Raw genomic sequence first — 17,383 nt, forward strand, 5'->3', positions numbered from 1 at the left:
TTTTGCATGTGCTACTTGGGATAGAGTGTTTTTTCTTTGGGCTTTATTGTCCTGCTTCTTCACTAGAATAAAAAAAAATCCACTAATCACAAAAGTGCAGCAGAAATGGACTAAACTTGTATTGTTTTACTGAGCTGGATATGCAAAAGAAACTGGCTGAAGCTTTAAAAACAAAAAGGGGAATACAAATAATCAAGAGAACGAATCTGGAAAATGTTTTTATTGAATCCACAAAAGAAGCTTGTTAAAACCTCCAAGAAATCTGTGCAATGGGATAAAAAAGAATTGAAGAGTACCAGTAATCAAATCCCATTCATTCATCCATCTATCCATCCATTCTTCTTGTATGCTGCTCATCCCGCCAGAGGTGTCTCTAGGCAGCTTAGAGGCATTCAATTAAAATGCACTATGAAACACTAGAACAATAATTGTAATGTTTCATGGCAGAACTGCTCTTCTTCTGGATCCTTCTGGATATTAACAATTCAGTAGATATTGCTTAAATCACTAATCAGCAATCATTACTGTAGACCCTTTTGTAAGCATATGTTCACCATGAGTCAACCTGCTCATCCATTTGTAGGTTTTGGAATGGCCCAATCACTTTCTCTATATCCTCTGTATCTTTTCATTTCCACCCATTCCAGCAATCACCTAACAGGTTTAGATTTAAATCACCTAACAGAGATTTTCCCCTGGATCATATTCACCTAAAATGCTGTATAGTTTTCTTGAAAAATCATCTTCTTCTCTTATCATCATTCATTGGAGCCTAACATGTAATTATAACTAATTTATAGATTCCTTGCTTTATAAGTACTCATAACAATCTAGGTTGTATCAGTCTACATTTTCTGATATTAATTTTAGTCTTTTCATTCTAATTAAGATTCATATTCACTTCCATGCATCTAGGCATCAACTAATCAAGATCCAAGAGATCTTCATTTAAATCTCTTACATTCTTTGGCATTTTTTTACTTTATTATCTTGCTTGCTTGCCCTTTTGCCTTCCTAGTTTCTTTATCTTGTGTTAATGCATACTCCTTATATCATGATTGTCACATAATATGCCTATAGATGTTGATCTCTGGGGCCCATTATGGCTTCATTCAAACAATTCTTTCACTTGACACTTTTTAATAATGTAAATAAAATGAACACTAAGTCACAACCCATTGTGGTACCTTTGTTACAGGAAGCATTGCAGATTAACATTAAGGACAGTAGTGGCCAGTTCTGGCACATTTTGGTCAGTGTGCCATATGTGTAATCACTCCCCAATTTTCTTCTCATGTATGTTTATGCTATTCAATGCAAATTGGACCTCGGATCTCATAATTAACCTACAAGCCAACTTATTTCTGCCAGCTTTCCACGAATTAATAGCACACACATAGAATGCTATGCATGATGTGCATATATTTTTCAGAAATCTATAGATTAATAATTGGTAGGTTTGTTATAAGCCTTTAATTTGAAAATTCATGAAACCTATGAAAATAATTTCTGGATGGCTCATAAAGAACAGTGAAGGGATTTATATAAAAAACAACAACAGTAGAAGATAACTGTCATAAAATACAAAAGCCAAATAGCAGTGATAAAAGGCCTGAGAGAATAAATATGTTTTGAGAGCGCTTCCAATCTGCAGCAAGGAGTAGACCAGTGACATATTGCATAAAGTAATCCCTGCCACCAAGAATGACAGTTTAGTGTTGGATGCCAAATGTATTCATGGTGAGATCCATAAAAATTGCCCCAGTGTTAAGCTTTAGTTATAGACTAAAATCCTGGGATTTGAAAGATATGAAAAGAAGAAAATGACGATTTGCTGACAGGTGAAGCTGCAAGGAATTGAAAAAGAAAGAGATACTAAATTATTTTGGGGGAAATCGTAAGGGTGACTGAAAAGAAAAATGGACAGTTGAAAAGAGCAGCCAACGCAACTAAAAATCACAATGCATCCCCAGAGCAAAACATAGCTCAGGTACCACAGAAAATGTGATATGCCATGTAAATTAGCTTTGGAGTTCTACTACCGTATGCATGACAAAATTTCCTAGTAAGATGAAATAATTAAATGATTCCTTAGCCCCCGCCCCACCTCTCCTTTTATTTCTTTTAAGTCAGAATTTCAGCTCAGAACAAATTTGAACTAATGAGTCAAATATGCCATGCAGTTGAAGCAGAATGATTGCTTTGGCCCAGCTGCAATGGAGTTTGACAGGAGATTGCTAACTTATGAGGGCAGCTCAGTTTTTCTATAATGCATAACATCATTGCGAACAATAAAGACGGAGACGGTGTGGCCCAGTTCTGTTTAACCCTTCTTTTCTTAATGCCTATGACAGTAGAATAACAGGTTTATATCTTTGGTCTGCAAGAAATTGAAAACTGGAATCCTTCCATTCTACATAAAGATCTTGTGAGCCAAGCATGGGTGCAACCTTATATGCAGATTACGTATTCTTAGACTGCCTGAATACTACCTAGTGCTATATACTGCTTTCTTCTCAATTTTCTGAATAAGATCCAGAACGATATTTTATGTCATAAATTATATTGTTTGAATTGTAATTTCCAAGGCTAGAATGGAATCAACATGGGATCAACTTATTTTCCAAAGCACCTGAAGGCAAAGGATGGAAACTAATCAAGGAGAAAATAACTAAGGAGAAATTTCCTGACAGTTGTAACAATTAATTTGTGGAAAAACTCGCCTCCAGAACTTGGAAATGCTCCAACACTGGAAGTTTTTAAGAAGAGATTGGACAACCATTTGTCTGAAATGGTATACGGCTGTGATGGCGAACTATGGCATGTGGGCCACAGGTGGCACGGAGAGCCACATTGGAGGGCACACAAGACTTTGCCATGTTTCAGCTCCAGCACACATGTGTGCACTGACCAGCTGATTTTTTTGTCCTCCAGATGCTTCAAAGAAGCTTCCCTGAAGCCCGGAGGCAAAAAAACCCCAACCCCCACCCAAAAGACAAACCGGAAGTTCAGAAAAACACACTTCCAGTTTGCCATTGTGCTGCTTTTTGCACTCTGGAGGGTTCAGGAAAGGTTTCTGAAGCCCTGGAGTGCAAAAAATAGCACGATGGGCAAGCTGGAAGTACAGTTTCCAAACTTCCAGTTTGCCCATTGTACTGTATTTTGCACTCTGGAGCTTCAGGAAGCTTTCCCGAAGCCCTCCAGAGTGCAAAAAACAGCACAATGGCAAACCAAAAGTGTGTTTTCCCAAACTTCTGGTTCGCCCATTTGGCTATTTTTTTCACCTACCAGGCTTTAGAAATGCCTGTGCACATGCCTGGGGGTGGGCGGAAGAGCTGTGGGGGTGTGCATGCATGGTAACATACCCACACCCACTCCTTTTGGCACACAAGCCAAAAAAGGTTCAACATCACTGGTATAGAGTCTAGAAGACCTTCCATGTCCCTTCCAACCATTTTTTTAAAAAATAATTTTTATTGATTTATAAAGTTTATAAACATAAAGGTAAAAACAAACAAATGAAACATTGCACAATACAATCAACCCCCCCCCAACCCCCCCCCCCCACATACACACATTTATACCTCTACGGTTATTTTGCGGTTCATATATCAACTAATATTTTAGGGTTATTTACTATTTCTACTATCATTGTAATTTATATATCTCTAAGGATCTTAATTGTAACACCATTACTTAATATATATATTTCTAAATATTAATATATTAAAGTATTATAATGTTCTTAGAATTTCAATAACAATATCCTAATAATTAATATATCATTTATTTCCTTCTATCAAGCCACTCTTACAGTAAATCCCAAGTTTTATAATGTTCCGAATCTTCTTTCTCTTTCAATTCTGTCATCAATTTATCAAGTTCTGCACAATCCAAAAACGTTTTGATTATAGCATTTTCGGTTAGTACCCTTCCTTGCTTCCAGTATTGTGCAAAACAATTCTTACTGCCATGAGAATGTGTAATATAATATAATGATATTATTTTTTTAATGTTTGGATCTAGTATCCCGAGGGGGAATGGTTGTGATTTCTTTTTAATTTTTTGTTTAGTTATTTCTTCTAGCCATATTTGTATTTTATACTATAATTTTTGTATCACTGGACAGGTCCATGTGGTAATAGCTCCCATTTCTATATCCACATTTCCAACATTTTGGTGTCAAATTAGAGTACATTTTGGCCAATCTCATTGGGGATAAATGCCATCTGTAGTGCATTTTATAAATGTTTTCCTTGTAACCAGTAATTTATAGTTTTTGTTGCAGATTCTGTCCCATTGGTCTAGTTCTATATTATATCCAGAATATTTTGCCCAGCTAATTATTATTATTTATTGGATTTGTATGCCGCCTCTCTCCGCAGACTCGGGTTGGCTAACAACAATATATTTCCATTGACAATTTCTTCCTCTATAATTTATTAGAAATGTATAAGCTTTTGTTATTGTTTTCCCCTCTTGTAATAATAAAATTTTGTCCAATTCTGATTTTTCTTTTACGATTCCAAATTTATTTTTCTCATCTTTTAACATTGATTTAATTTGGTAGTAGGGCCACCAATCTATTTTGACTCCTTGTTTTATTAATTTTGGCATCTCTTTTATTTCTCCTTTCCCATCCAAAATGTCCAAATATGTAATCATTTTATGTAAATCTGTTCCAACTCTGTTATCCTGTTATTAAGCCAGGGGGCAATGGAAATCTACTAAAAATATTTGAAGTGTTTCATTCTCACTGTCTTTTCTTTCTCACTACATTTAGGCATTTAATGTGGTCTTCCAGAAAGCTGTCTCAAGAGCTCCAGCAGATGAAATCCTGAAAGAGCGAGTAAACAATCTAATTGATAGCATCACATTCTCAATATTCCAATATACAACTCGTGGACTCTTTGAATGTGACAAACTGACTTACACAGCCCAAGTCACTTTCCAGGTATCTTGTGGGTTTGTTAACTCTCACACCAGTTACTTTCTAAGCGGTATGCACCAGTATATAATGGTCTTTTTTGCTTAGGACATACCGGACTGTAAATAAGAAATTCTGTAACATTTTCAGTGGTAGATCTCTGCTTAATGGTTAAATTGGTGGTCTAGATCAGTGATTTTCAACCTTTCTTGAGCCGTGGCACATTTTTTACATTTACAAAACCCTGGGGCACATTGAACGGGGGGGGGGGGGGTAAAAAAAGTTTGGACAAAAAAATTCTCTCCCTCTCTCTTCCTTCCTTTCGCTCTATTTCTCTCTCCCTCCCTCTTTCTCTCTCTTCATCTTTCTTTCTCTCTCTCTCCATCCCTCTTTCTTTCTCTTCCTTCCTTCCTCTCTTTTTTGCTCCCTTTCTCTCTCCCTCCCTACCTCCCTCTATGTTTCTCTCTCTCTCCTTCCCTCCCTCTCTTTCTCTCTCTCTCTCTCTTGCTTTCTTTCTCTCTCTTTCTCTCTCTCTTTCTTTCTCTCTTTCTTTCTTTTTCTTGTTCTCTTTCTCTCTCTCTTTCTTTCTTTCTCTCTTGTTCTCTTTCTCTCTCTCTCGCTCTTTCTCTTTCTTTCTTTCTCTCTCTCTCTCTTGCTTTCTTCCTCTATGTTTCTCTCTCTCTCCTTCCCTCCCTCTCTTTCTCTCTCTCTCTCTTGCTTTCTTTCTCTCTTTCTCTCTCTCTCTCTTCCTTTCTTTCTCTCTCTGAGCTTCGCGGCACACCTGACCATGTCTCGCGGCACACCAGTGTGCCACGGCACACTGGTTGAAAAACACTGGTCTAGATCAAGGCTGTTAAACTCGCAGCCCGTGGTCCGGATGTGTCATATGCTGGCACGCCTACCCCCATTTTAGTGAAGGGTGAAAAAGTTGTGATATGTCACATCACATGACTACATGTAATCGCAAGTTTGACACCACTATTCTAGATCATTCATTGTATTGTAGTTCAGTAAATTGAACCAAAACAATTCAGTACGAAATGATTTCAATTCTACTCACTTGCTAGCATTTTGATATTTCTTAGTATCCAGAATCTTGCTTCTGCTTTTGTAGCCTCCATAAAATGTTGGCAAATTTCATTCTGGTTTTTTGTTTCAGATACTTCTGAAGAACCAAGAAATCAGTGCAATGGAACTTAATTTCCTGCTGCGATATCCTGCCCAAACAGGAGTCACCAGTCCTGTAGATTTTTTGGCAAATCAATCATGGGGTGGCATCAAGGTAACATTTATATGCCAAATGTCTTTATTACTAATGATTCAGGAGTGGGTTCTAACTTACCTCTGTCAGTTTGCTTTCTCCAGTGCCGCGTGGGTGCACCTCATGGACACGCATGTCATTCATGTGTGTGCACACGTGCGGTGCAAAAAATTGCTTCCCTAAAAGCCAAAACCAAGATGGTGACACATGTGCAGTGCAAGAAACTTGGTTCCCTCCCCCCCAAAAAAATTGAACCCCCCCCCAAAAAGTTGGTGGCACCCACAGACCAGCATCAACTGAATCGTTTCCGGATGTCATTGTAGCATCACCAGCAGTTTGCTGCCAGTTTGGGCAAACCATTCCGAACCAGTTGCAAACCACTTATGTAGTGATTGTATTGAATAAGTATGCATGTATCTATGTGGGTATATATGTATGTATACATATGCACAGAAACATTTCATGACAGAACATTTCTGCTATTAAGCCATTTTACACCCAGTTGCTAGAACTGGTTTTTCTTTAAATCCTGCCATTTTTTCATATACAACTTAAGGTGGCAAGGGTGCCAATACGCCTTCCTTATTTTCTCCACAACAATAATCTTGTGAGGTGAGGTGAGTAGGGAGATAGTGGCTGGCTCCAAATTATCAGCTGGCTTTCATGTCATCCTAAGTATGCCCATGTTACTCCAACACTCCGCAGTCTGCATTGGTTGCCAATCAGTTTCCGGTCACAATTCAAAGTGTTGGTTATGACCTATAAAGCCCTTCATGGCACTGGACCAGAATATCTCCGGGACCGCCTTCTGCCGCACGAATCTCAGCGACCGGTTAGGTCCCACAGAGTTGGCCTTCTCCGGGTCCCATCGACTAAACAATGTCATCTGGCGGGACCCAGGGGAAGAGCCTTCTCTGTGGTGGCTCCAACCCTCTGGAACCAGCCCCCCCCCAGAGATTAGGATTGCCCCCACCCTCCTTGCCTTTCGTAAACTCCTTAAAACCCACCTCTGCCGTCAGGCATGGGGGAATTGAAACATCTCCCCCTTGCCCATGTAGTTTTGGTCTATGATTGATTGTGTGCTTGTTTTTTTATTTATATTGGGGTTGCTTTTATGGACCTTTTAACTTAAAACTGTAAATTAGATTGCTAAATATTAGATTTGTTACTATGTACTGTTTTTGCCATTGTTGTGAGCCGCCCCGAGTCTGCGGAGAAGGGCGGCATATAAATCCAATAAATCTAATCTAATCTAATCTAATCATCCTGGTTTCTAGGCCAGCACCTTCACCACTACTCTTAACTGCTTCCAGTTTGAGGTCAAATTATTAAAGCAAAATAAGGCCATGGTGTGATTGAATGTAGACATTTGTGCTACATTCACCATCCTTAGTGGGAGGAAAAGCATGATCTGTATGGCCAGCTAATCACAAGAGCTCAAGTTGTCCTTCAGCAATAAACAAAGAACTGATTAAGAAAATTAAAAAAGGTTAAAACATAAATTGACTGCCCTGAGGAGGATTTCTTGTCTTGACCTATAATACATTTGCTTTCTTGAATGAAAACATCAAGGACTATGTGATTATTAAGGTCAGTCTTACATTATTTGGAACCATTTAATAAGAGTGTCAAGGAATAAACTAATGGCCAGTGTAACTTTTTTAAACAAGGAAGTTTAAAAAATGTGCTTCTTATAACTAACCTCTGCCTTTGTGGCACCTTTTAGTTGAAATTTCTGAACATTTTTCAGGACTAGCCCTTGAAAAATGTTTTGCAATTGTCCAAGTGACATTTATTTATTTATTATTTTATTTATTAGATTTGTATGCCACCCCTCTCCGTAGACTCGGGGCGGCTCACAACAATAACAAGAACAATGTAAAAAACAAATCTAATAATTTAAAAAACACTAAAAACCCCATTATTAAAAGCAAACACACACACAAACATTCCATGTATAAACTGTATAGGCCCGGGGGAGATGTTTCAATTCCCCCATGCCTGACGGCAGAGATGGGTCTTAAGAACTTTACGAAAGGCAAGGAGGGTGGGGGCAGTTCTAATCTCCGGGGGGAGCTGGTTCCAGAGGGTCGGGGCTGCCACAGAGAAGGCTCGTCTCCTGGGTCCCGCTAAACAACATTGTTTAGTCGCCGGGACCCGGAGAAGGCCAACTCTGTGGGACCTAACTGGTCACTGGGATTCGTGCGGCAGAAGGCGGTCCCTTAGATATTCTGGTCCGATGCCATGAAGGGCTTTATAGGTCATAACCAACACTTTGAATTGTGCCCAGAAATTGATCGGCAACCAATGCAGACTGTGGAGTGTTGGTGTGACATGGGCATATCTTGGAAAGCCCATGATTGCTCTCGCAGCTGCATTCTGCACGATCTGAAGTTTCCGAACACTTTTCAAAGATAGCCCCATGTAGAGAGCATCTTAGGGCATCTCGCCTTAGTATGGTTGGAAACTATCAAACAACATGGGAATCTGGATGATTAAAAATCAACAAACCAGAATTGTTACTATTTGTTCTAGTATGATGAAATAGCTTCTTATTGTAAAAAAGCAGTGTTAATGTAGGTCCCAGTTGATGCAATTGAGTAATTGCAACTGATAATCGGGTAGAGTAAAATGCAGTAATATTCTGAAGAGATTCAATTGGACAATTTTAATCAGATATAATTGTAACATGGAAGATCAATTTCTTCCCCAAAATAGCCACTATGAGTTGAATTGTTTGCTAGATTTATTTTGAGTTTTCTACCAAAATTACATTTGAAAATCAGGAAACTCATTTGGTTATACTTAAGATAGGACCCAGAAACCATCATGTTAATTATATCTCCATTCCAGATGTCAACTAGATTTATAGAAAACCTGATAGCAAATTAATAGGGAAAATTGATTTATAACCCATCCTCATACTTACAATCATCGCGGCATCCCCACAGTCATGTGATCAGCCAGTATATATTTATGACAATTGCAGTGTCCCAGGATCGTGTTTGTGACCTTTCCAACTGACTTATGACAAGCAAAGTCATAAGCCAGATTTGTTTAGTGACTACTTCTTCACTTAAACCTGTAGTGACTTGCTTAACAACCATGACAAAAAGGTCACAAAATTGGGTGCAACTCACACAACTTAGCAATGGAAATTCTGGTCCCAATTGTGGTCTTAAATCAAGGACCACCTATGTCTAGCATTCAGTGTGAAGACTTTGAAGAGACCTCTGCTTGCCATGATGGTCTTGAGGTTTTGATCCATTCATTGTAGGGTGACCTCTTCCATTATGAAATCCTTGAAAATGCTATCTGGCAGGACCTATGCCCACTCTGTGGTGATATCTGCTCTCTAGAACTCATTCTCTCTGAGATTCTTATTTTTAAAATCTTGATGGTAAAGTGTTAAAAACCTGTGTTTTCATGAGGCTAAATATCAGATGAGCATGTTTGGTGGGTGTGTATATATGTGTTTGTTGGATCTAGGACCATGATGGCAAACTTATGGCATGCGTGCCACAAGTGGCACATGGAGCCATATCAGTGGGCATCCGGTCTGAGCTCAGATCTGGCGTGCATGTGCATGCTGGCTAGTTGATATTTGGGGCATTCTGGGCCTATTGGGAGTTGGGAAAAGCCTCTTTTCAGCCTTCAGGGGGTCTGGGGAAGGGCAATTTTTTGCTCTCCCCATCTTTCAGAGCCTTTCTAGGAGCCTGGGGAGGACAAAAAAGGCTTCCCCCCCTGGAGTCCCTCCTTCTTCAAGTTGGGAAATGGGCCATTTCTGACCTCTAGAGGTCCTTCAGGGGTATGTGGGGAAGGCTGTTTTCACCCTGTCCAGGCTCCTAGAAAGGTTCTGAAGCCTGGGGAGAGCGAAAAACAGGTGTGCCATCGCATGCTGGGAGCAGGGTATGTGTAAGTCACACACACATGCGTGGGGAGGGGTGTATGCAATTATGCATGTGAACACACACACATGCTCCACCCCCATGCCCCCACCCCTTTGGCATGTGAATCAAAAAAGGTTCACCATCACTGACCTAGGGTACGGGCAGTGAAAGGCTAACAAAATTTTTACTACCACGCTGTGGGTGTGGCTTATACAGGATGACCTGCGTTTTCTTTCAACATCTTTCAGTGTAAATTGGGTGCTCTGGGGTGGAGCTCCATTTTCACTACCCCACTGCACCCCTCCCCCCCAGGTTATGGGTTTTGAATGCAATTCATGTTTACATTATTTTCTGCTATTCATTTTTTATTTTAAAAAAACCACACCCTTATGTTAGTCACCTAGAGTCACAAGTGTTTGGGCAAGCAAAGCAGAGTGAGTGTGACATGACAGATACATTTCAGTCAATTGCATTTAGGTCAGTGTTCCCTCTAATTTTTTTTTTTTGGGGGGGGGGCGGAAAAGTATAGTGTCTGAGCGGCAGTCCCTTCGGGACTGGGCGGCACAGAAATAATTAATTAATCAATAAATAAATAAACAAACAAACAAACAAATAAAAAACCCACCCTGTTTTGCCTCAGAGAATTTCAAAATAAAATACAGTAATCCCTCACCTATCGCGGGAGTTACGTTCCAGACCTTGCCGCGATAGGTGAAATCCGCGATGGGGAATTTATCCTCCTTCCCACCAGCTCCGGATGCCTGGAGGCGAGCAACGGCCGGCTAACCTTTCCCCCCCACTACTACTTACTCTGTTCTTTGCAGCAGTTCGGCCAAATGTTGTGTTTTTTGCCTTGCCCCGGCTGTAAAGTCCCTGGTGAGCTGCCCCGGCTGTTTCTTTTTTTCTCTCTCTCTCTTCCGCCCTCGAGCACTTCCTCTTCCGCCCTCGAGCCCAGTCTGGAAATCCCCGCCGCGTCGCGTTCCTTTCTTTTTTTTCCTTTCGGCACTGGCGAGGGGGATTGAACGAGGGGACGGGCCTCCGCCGGAGCTCAGTCCCTGCCCCGCTCATCATTTGGGAGTCCCGCTGGGGGATTCTAGCGCTTGTTTGTATGGCAAAATCATTCAAATGAAGCTGACTTCAAAACCCGCGATGAAGTGAAGCCGCGGCAGGTGAAGCGCGATATAGCGAGGGACTACTGTACTGTACTGTGTGTCTATAACAGTGAGCTCATAATAGGGCAACTCTTATCAATATCAAAATGCCACTTAAATAGTTGAGCTAGTTTCAAACTAGATTTTGATTTTCTTTCTCTCTTCCTTACTCCCATTCTTTTTCTTTCTCTTTTCCTTCCTCTCTTTTTTCTGTTTCTCTCTCTTCCTCTCTCTCTCCTTCCCTCTCACTCTTTCCCTCTCGGCTTCTGGGCAGGTTTGGAAAACTCTGAGTTGATGATGATTTTTAAGTGAGCGATTGCTCACTGCTCAGCTTAGAGGGAACTATGATTTAGGTTTCACAATAGAAGACAATTTGTTATGCTTTTTAGGATGAATTCTTGAATGGCTGATTCCCAATTCTGTAATTTAGTCATCAGCTTCAGAATCTTGGGACTGTCATCATGGCAACCTGAAAGGTTGTAGTGGAGCAACCAACATCTTTTCTAATAATGACCATGTCCTTCTCTCTTCTGTCACCCCAGAAATCTTCTCCCTACTTTTTTCTATTTCACCTTATAAAACATTTCTTGGTTGCTAAAAAGCAATATTTCTGCCTTTTCTGATGAAGACTCATATCACTGGCTCTTGCCTTATAATACAGAGGAACGGTACTGTCTTTTAAAAAAAACTTTGGATAACCAGAGATCACAACTTCCTTCCCTTCTCCTCCCTCTGAACTGTAATCTGCAATAGGAACGCAGCATTTTACACATACATGGTCGCATCAACCAACAGCCTTTCATATTTTAATGGTAAAGTAGGAATGGGTCAGTGCTTGCCATAGTTCCCTCTAAGCTGAGCAATGAGCAATCGCTCACTTAAAAATCATCATCAACTCAGAGTTTTCCAAACCTGCCCAGAAGCCGAGAGGGAAAGAGTGAGAGGGAAGGAGAGAGAGGGGAAGAGAGGAAGAGAGAGAAACAGACAGAAAAAAGAGAGGAAGGGAAAGAGAAAGAAAAAGAATGGGAGTAAGGAAGAGAGAAAGAAAATCAGAATCTAATTTGAAACTAGCTCAACTATTTAAGTGGCATTTTGATATTGATAGAGTTGCCCTATTATGAGCTCACTGTTATAGACACACAGTACATTATTTTATTTTGAAATTCTCTAAGGCAAAACAGGGTGGGTTTTTTATTTGTTTGTTTGTTTGTTTGTTTGTTTATTTAATTATTTATTTATAATTTCTGTGCCGCCCAGTCCCGAAGGGACTGCCGCTCAGACACTATACTTTTCCGCTCACCCCCCCAAAAAATTAGAGGGAACACTGGTGCTTGCCCCCAGAGGAACAACTGGAATATCAGCAAATAGTGTTGCAGTGTCTTCCATGAAAGAATAAAGTAGAAAAATGATCCATGAAAACTAAATTGGTCTCATAGCACCAATCAGTTTTACAATACAAAATTCTTACATGTTCTTTTAAGAAGAGAAGGAAATACTTTCCTGCTTCATCAACTTCAGGAAAGTGCTTGACTCTACCTAACAACTCAGGGTCAAGCCTTAAATTGTTAGTGAATAGAATTGGCAAATAAAAAAATAAAAAAGATGTGGTCTCATCATATCTCTTATCCAATCCATCAAATGCTGGAATGGATTGGAAACAAAGACAATCAAAGATAAGAGAAGTAAAAGTGGGAGAGTAGCTCAGATGGGTTCAATTCAAACTATTCATCAGGGATGTTCTGACCTCTTAGAATAGTCATAAAATCCAGGGCTATCTTTGCAGATTGTGTTTATTTGAATATAACCTAGACCTGCTGTTATCCGATCAAAAAAAGTTAGGAATAAGTTTGACATTTGAAAACTTCTGAAATATACAGGCTACATTGAAATATGACTTTATTTAGTCAAAACAATTTTAACTAACCATTCTGTTATAAAATAATTAAATCCAAGCATGCTTTAAGTTTGATATATGCTGTTCCTTCTGGAAGTGTACTAGACATCATCCAAGTTCTTTAGGGAAACTTCCTCCAGAAAGAGCAAAATGCCATTGGATTGTTATCAAGAGAGATTCTGACCATCCTTATAGTCTAGAAGTAGGTGATATAATGTCTCTAGGTTCCCTGATCTATATGATTGTGTGTGTGTGTGTGTGTGTGCGCGCGCGCGTGTGCGTGTGTGAATGAGAGAGAGAGAAAGAAATAGAGAGAGAACGAGAGAGAGCACGCAAAGGATAGATACATAGGTAGGTAGGTAGATTTAATGGGCTTGTCAAATGCCTCCAAGAGATGCATTGCTTTTATTGGACTTTTGATGAAGTGCCATTTGGATATACTTTCACAGAGGAAAACAATGCCCCTGCTTCTAGGTTCTTAAGTTGAAATGACAATTTTGCTGACCTTGCAACAGTGTATATTCTCCTTTGGAGTTATGTAACCAGGCAAAGAAAGTCTTAGCAGAGCTGACTTGATGGGAGGCACAAAGGTAGAGAACTTTGCTTTTCTATGTTGATACCAATAAATTGGGGCAACTTTGAAAAACAAAGTTGTACCATTTGTTACACCTTGTTTGGTGTCACATTTGCTGACACAAAGTCCCTATGGTCTCCAAATTCCAAATGTCCCCCTAGCCAAACATGTTGCTTATCTCCCATTAGGGACAATTCCTGCCTTTGTGGGAGGGGGGGGGAGTTTTAACTTACTAAATAATTGTGGGAGATTAAAATGAATGAGGTTTTACAGTGTTTCTTCTTGCTTCTTCAGCAAGGAAAATGAAAAAAAAAATATTAGAAGGAAGCTATAGACTTCTTTAGTTTTCATGGAGAAACTCAGCAAAGGTCTAATTCAAGTGAGATTTTTCTGGGTGCCCCTAATGGGAAAATAAGGTGTTCTTACTAAAAGTAAGAAATGTGAAATGTACATAGTTTTAGATAGTGGGTTTCTAGTGGGGAAAACCCCTGAATTGATTGCAGAAAGGTGAAGGAATGACAAAATTGGCAAGAGGCTCTGATGTTAACTATTGGATTAAAAATTGACAGCTATAAAGAAATGTTCAGATTTCAGTTACAGGATCTGGATAGCATAAGAGAAGTTGTATAACTGTATCACATCCCTTTTTACTCTTATTTAACCTTCTTCGTAATTGCATATACTATACTGCTGTATTCATTAATAAAGTATTTTGAGTTGAATTATAAGTGAAAGAAAAGAAGTAGTTGAAATATGGTGCATGGTGGATAATATTTCGACTCCTGCCAAGGTGTTCTGCTTTGATGAATTTTGGATGTATTGTTCTTTCTCTGTGCTGTTAAGGTTGTTCGTTGTAAAGATTATTTTTAAATACTCACATCAAGATAGTGTTGCTCATCCTAGCTACACTTTTGTTTTCCCAGTGGATCCTAAACCCTGGCCTTCTGTGGTGGTCACTTCTGCAAATCCTAGTTAGGCCTATTCCTTAACCTCCCAACCAAACTAAGATTAGTTAGGTAACACTTTATTACAAGCTGAGTATGCCTGGATAGTTGGAATTATTTTCTTCTTCCCTATCAGTCCAATCATTTCTATCATTTTGCAGAAATGAAAAAGTTACTGCAAAGGTATTGTGTAATAAATGTAGAGGAAAGTAATTTTGCTTCAGTGCTCCATGTATGCATGCTCACTGAATTTTGCTAATGCTTTCAGTTTTTAAAATGAAGATTACATGATAAAATCTGCCTATAGCTTTATTGAACAGCTATGTTAAAAAATATTAACATTCTAGAATGTCAGAGTCATAATTTAATCTTTCCATTTTGTTGCTTGATTTTTTTTGAAGAACTTTTCTGATATAATGCACCGATTATGAATTCCTTGACCTTTATCTGTTCTCTGCTGCCTCATCCACCCCCTTCTTTGAGCATTGTGACATCTTAGGTATTAAGGATAGTTTCAAGTGGATGATTACCAGGCAGTATCCCAGCTACATAAAATAATCATGGAATTTCATTAGAAGGGAATGCAGGTGTCACAATGAGTAAATTAATACAATCCTGGATTAATGTAAAGATGCCTGGAGCTTCTTCTTCTTTTTCTTTTCTCTCTGTATGGTTTTATAGTGAAAGTAGATAGGTCACTCGGCATGAAAACTCTTGAAATTATCTCTATGCAGTTCAGAAAAAGGAGAATTTGGACCATATGATTGAACATCTGGAGATCAGAAAATGAAAGATTAGATTCCCTTTCTTAAAATAGAAATAGAATACCCTATGAGACTAGACTTTCAATCCTGGGCCTAGAAAGTTTAGAACTAAGACGCCTTAAACAAGATCTAAGTATTGCCCACAAGATCATATGCTGCAACGTCCTGCCTGTCGGCGACTACTTCAGCTTCAACCACAACAACACAAGAGCACATAACAGATTTAAACTTAATATTAACCGCTCCAAACTTGACTGTAAAAAATATGACTTCAGTAACTGAGTTGTCGAAGCGTGGAACTCATTACCAGACTCCATAGTGTCATCCCCAAACCCCCAACACTTTACCCTTAGATTATCTACGGTTGACCTATCCAGATTCCTAAGAGGTCAGTAAGGGGCAAGTACAAGTGCACTAGAGTGCCTTCCACCCCCTGTCCTATTGCTCTCCTATATCTCCTATACCTTTCTTCTATTCCTATATCTCTTCTTTTATTCTTTCATTGGTATGTTCTATTACTATACCTTCTTTTCTATTCTTTCATAGATATATTTTACTATGAGTATATCCTCTATAACCTTCATCATGTATTTTACTATGTGTATATAGATATATACCCCCTAAAACCCTCATTGTGTATTGGACAAAATAAACAAACAAACAAACAAACAAACAAATAAATAAATGGCATTTCTGTTTAAGATTCCTTTTGGGAATGCCATTGGAGTATATTATTTTCCTTCTTAAAAGTTTTTAATTTGTTTTAATAAAAATTAAGTTACATGAATAGGAATGGATGTGGCTGAATAATCCATCTGTCCCTTTCCTCTGTTAGTCCAAACAAAAGTGAAGGTAAAATGAGAAGTAAGTATTAAGCTTTTATGACTTCTTTGAACACAGAAACATCCAAGTAATCTCCACACAAAATAAAACTGAAAGTGGGTTGGGGGAAGGAAAGAGAGGAACTGTAGTGGAGAGAAAAGTCATTCCCTTATAGGCCAGGATCCACTTTTCTATCAGACTGGCAAGCTATATGCTGTTAAAAGCAAACTTTCATAGTGGGATACGTTAAAGCACACACATGAAAATACTGTAAATATTTTTGCTGATTTGGAACTGAATAGAACTGTTGCATTAAGATATTTTATTTGAAAACTTCACAGTGGTCCACTGGAAACTATTCAGAAAGAAGAGATGTTTCACTTGCCTTAATGATTTACTTTTACTTTTTTAATTACTTGGTATAGGTGTTGCTTGAATACAGTATGATTTTGGGTAGTTCACAGTGTGATAAAGAGAATAAAATACAATACAATACAAGTCAAAAAGAAAAAAACAACAAAAATACAGTAATACCTCGTCTTACGAACCTAATTGGTTCCCGGGGGAGGTTCGTAAGGCGAAAAGTTCGTAAGGCGAAACATTGTTTCCCATAGAAAACAATGTAAAATGAATTAATCCGTGCAGGGGGAAAAACCGCCAAAAACCGCCGCCGCCTGGCTGTCACCTTTTGAAACAGCCGGGGGGGGGGGGCGCTTCTCAGCGTCCTCCTGAACCTGAACGCCAAACCCAAACTTCCGGGTTCGGCATTCGGAAGGCCGCCGAGAAGCCTCCCCGGCTGTTTCAAAAGACGACAGCCGGGCGGCGGGGCTTCTCGGCGGCCTCCCGAACGCCGAACCTGGAAGTTCGGCAAAAGTTCGGGTTCCGGAGGCCGCTGAGAAGCCCCGCCGCCTGGCTGTCACCTTTTGAAACAGCCGGGGGGCTTCTCGACGGCCTCCCGAACGCCGAACCCAGAAGTTTGGGTTTGGCGTTCGGGTTCAGGAGGATGCTGAGAAGCCCCACGGCTGTTTCAAAAAGCGACAGCCAGGCAGCGGGGCTTCTCGGCGGTGGCGGGTTCGTAAGATGGAAAACGTTCATAAAATCTAAGAAGAGGCAAAAAAATTTTGAACCCCAGGTTCGTATCTCAGGTTGTTCGTAT

General features: G+C 39.6%; 1 protein-coding gene across 2 annotated transcripts in view; it reads left to right on the top strand.

Moving 5' to 3' along the window:
* Positions 1–17,383, top strand: part of DNAH9 (dynein axonemal heavy chain 9) — a 285,097-nt gene that overhangs the window by 209,835 nt on the left and 57,879 nt on the right. For both annotated transcript variants that reach the window (XM_070739679.1, XM_070739680.1), the window contains 2 exons: positions 4,784–4,954; positions 6,087–6,209. In XM_070739679.1, the coding sequence (XP_070595780.1) occupies positions 4,784–4,954; positions 6,087–6,209 (294 nt within the window). The remainder of the gene's footprint in view (positions 1–4,783; positions 4,955–6,086; positions 6,210–17,383) is intronic.

The sequence above is a fragment of the Erythrolamprus reginae genome, chromosome 2 (assembly GCF_031021105.1).
Source record: "Erythrolamprus reginae isolate rEryReg1 chromosome 2, rEryReg1.hap1, whole genome shotgun sequence".
Lineage (NCBI taxonomy): Eukaryota > Metazoa > Chordata > Lepidosauria > Squamata > Dipsadidae > Erythrolamprus > Erythrolamprus reginae.